This window comes from Silurus meridionalis, chromosome 5, assembly GCF_014805685.1.
Source record: "Silurus meridionalis isolate SWU-2019-XX chromosome 5, ASM1480568v1, whole genome shotgun sequence".
Classification (NCBI taxonomy): domain Eukaryota; kingdom Metazoa; phylum Chordata; class Actinopteri; order Siluriformes; family Siluridae; genus Silurus; species Silurus meridionalis.
The window spans coordinates 1,898,729-1,900,741 of record NC_060888.1 but is presented as its reverse complement, the minus strand read 5'-3'; the positions used below and the strand labels follow the sequence as shown (position 1 = coordinate 1,900,741).

The 2,013-nt window shown below is 46.1% G+C and overlaps 1 protein-coding gene across 1 annotated transcript; it reads left to right on the top strand.

Annotated features, from left to right (window-relative positions):
* Nucleotides 1-372: 372 nt before the first annotated feature.
* On the top strand, nt 373-1,303 carry LOC124386118. The gene is made up of 2 exons (XM_046849769.1): nt 373-463; nt 570-1,303. The coding sequence occupies exons 1-2, from the start codon at nt 373-375 to the stop codon at nt 1,301-1,303; spliced, it is 825 nt and encodes a 274-aa protein (XP_046705725.1).
* Nucleotides 1,304-2,013: the final 710 nt, after the last annotated feature.

Below are 2,013 nucleotides of genomic sequence, written 5' to 3'. Positions count from 1 at the left end.
AGCAGTTCAACAAGAAGTCTACAGCCAAGAGATAAAGTGCATTCAGAAACATGAAAGGATGCCAAAACAAGCCCTCTCAGAAATCTGGACCCATTCATCGACACACACGGCCTTCTCAGAGTTGGAGGCCGTCTTCATCATTCAAGTGTCGATCAGAGAAAAGACTCCCTGATTATTCCTTGCCAGCATCACATCGCCACTTTACTTATCAGACACCACCACAAGCAAATCCATCATCAAGGCCGTCATTTTACAGAGGGGGCGGTCCGTTCAGCTGGCCTTTGGATAGTCGGAGGGAAGAAAAGAGTAAGCAGCATCATTCACCAATGCATAACGTGCAGAAGGCTCAGAGCTCCACTCAGTATCCAGAAAATGGCTGATCTGCCATCTGATCGTCTTTCAACCGATCCTCCATTCTCTAGTGTGGGTCTTGATGTGTTCGGCCCATGGAACGCCTCCTCACGTAAGACCAGGGCGGCTTCGCTCAAAGTAAAGGTGGGCAGTGATTTTACGTGCATGAGCATAAGAGCTGTGCACATTGAAGTCATAGAATCCCTTGACACCTCTAGCTTCATCAACGCTACGGCGCTTTCTTTCAATGCGTGGGCCGGTCAAATACATTCGTTCCGACCGTGGCACGAACTTCATAGGTGCCTGTAAGGAACTCAAGATAGCCTCAAACATTGACAGCACTGCCGTAAAGACTTACCTCTCAGACAAGGGCTGCATCTGGTCTTTTAACCCCCCCCATGCATCTCATTGGGGTGGTTCATGGGAGAGAATGATAGGGCTGGCAAGGAGGATTCTGGATGCAATGTTCCTCCAGCTGAAAGACAAGCTCACCCACGAAGTGCTGGTGACTTTCATGGCAGAAGTCGCTGCTATCATCAACGCCAGACCACTTGTTCCAGTGACAATGGACCCTGAGGACTCGTTTATACTCACGCCAGCTGCTCTTCTCACACAAAAGACAAGCAGTGTGCCTGCTCCTGCTGGTGAGTTTGGAGTCACAGACCTCTACAAGTCCCAGTGGCGGCAGGTTCAACACCTGTCCAACACCTTCTGGGACCGCTGGAGGAAACAATTCCTCCCAACATTGCAGGCCCGCAAGAAATGGCAGTCTACTCAGCCGAACATTCAGCCTGGAAGCGTTGTTCTCCTTAAGGACAGCCAAGCACCTAGGAATGAATGGCCTCTCGGACTGATCACACAGGCCTTCCCTAGCAAGGATGGGAAAGTGCGCCAGGTTGAGGTAAAATCTTCAAACCAGGCGGTCTGGCCTCTTTCTCCGGCCGGTCAATGAAATTGTTCTCCTTCTACCTCCAGAGGCACAGTAGATGGACTGGTTAAAAAAAAAAAAAAAAAAACTGTGCATGGACTGTGGGTGACGTGTGTTCACGTCAGACGGGGAGTGTTCTGTTCTTAATGGTAACATTTAGATAAGCATTGAGTTTCATGCTTTCAGAAAATAACATGCTTTAAACGTTTATTCAGATTCCTATGCGCTCTTATTTAGGTCATGGTCATTTTAAGATCGCGTTGTTCTAATTGTCCTATTACGTTACCCGTAGTCGGAAGTAATCCTTCACGCATTCAAGCGCATTGTTTTAGACGCTTATATGCATCGCGTTCTCCTCATCTGTCTTCTCCTTGCGTCTGGCATAGCATCGATGGTATGTACATTTGTCTTTGTGAGATTTTCGAAGGAATTCTGTTATTTTCGTCAATACTTTGTTTGTAAAGTAAAATCTGAGGACGGTTTGAATTTACTACAACTATGCAAATGTTAGCTCACGTGTGTCGTTTGCGATGAGTTGTGCGTTGTCTCATTGTCCTGAATGTTATTTAAATGTATTTCTTCTCCTTTCTTAAAATGAGTACAAACGAAATGCAGCTGTAATAGTGCAATTAGTCTTTATTCAAGTTGAGTTAAGGTTTGATGAAGTTGGCGTTACTCTGATTTGTCATTGCCTTTTTTAATGTGTTGCAGTTTCACTTTTTCTTGCATCTCCA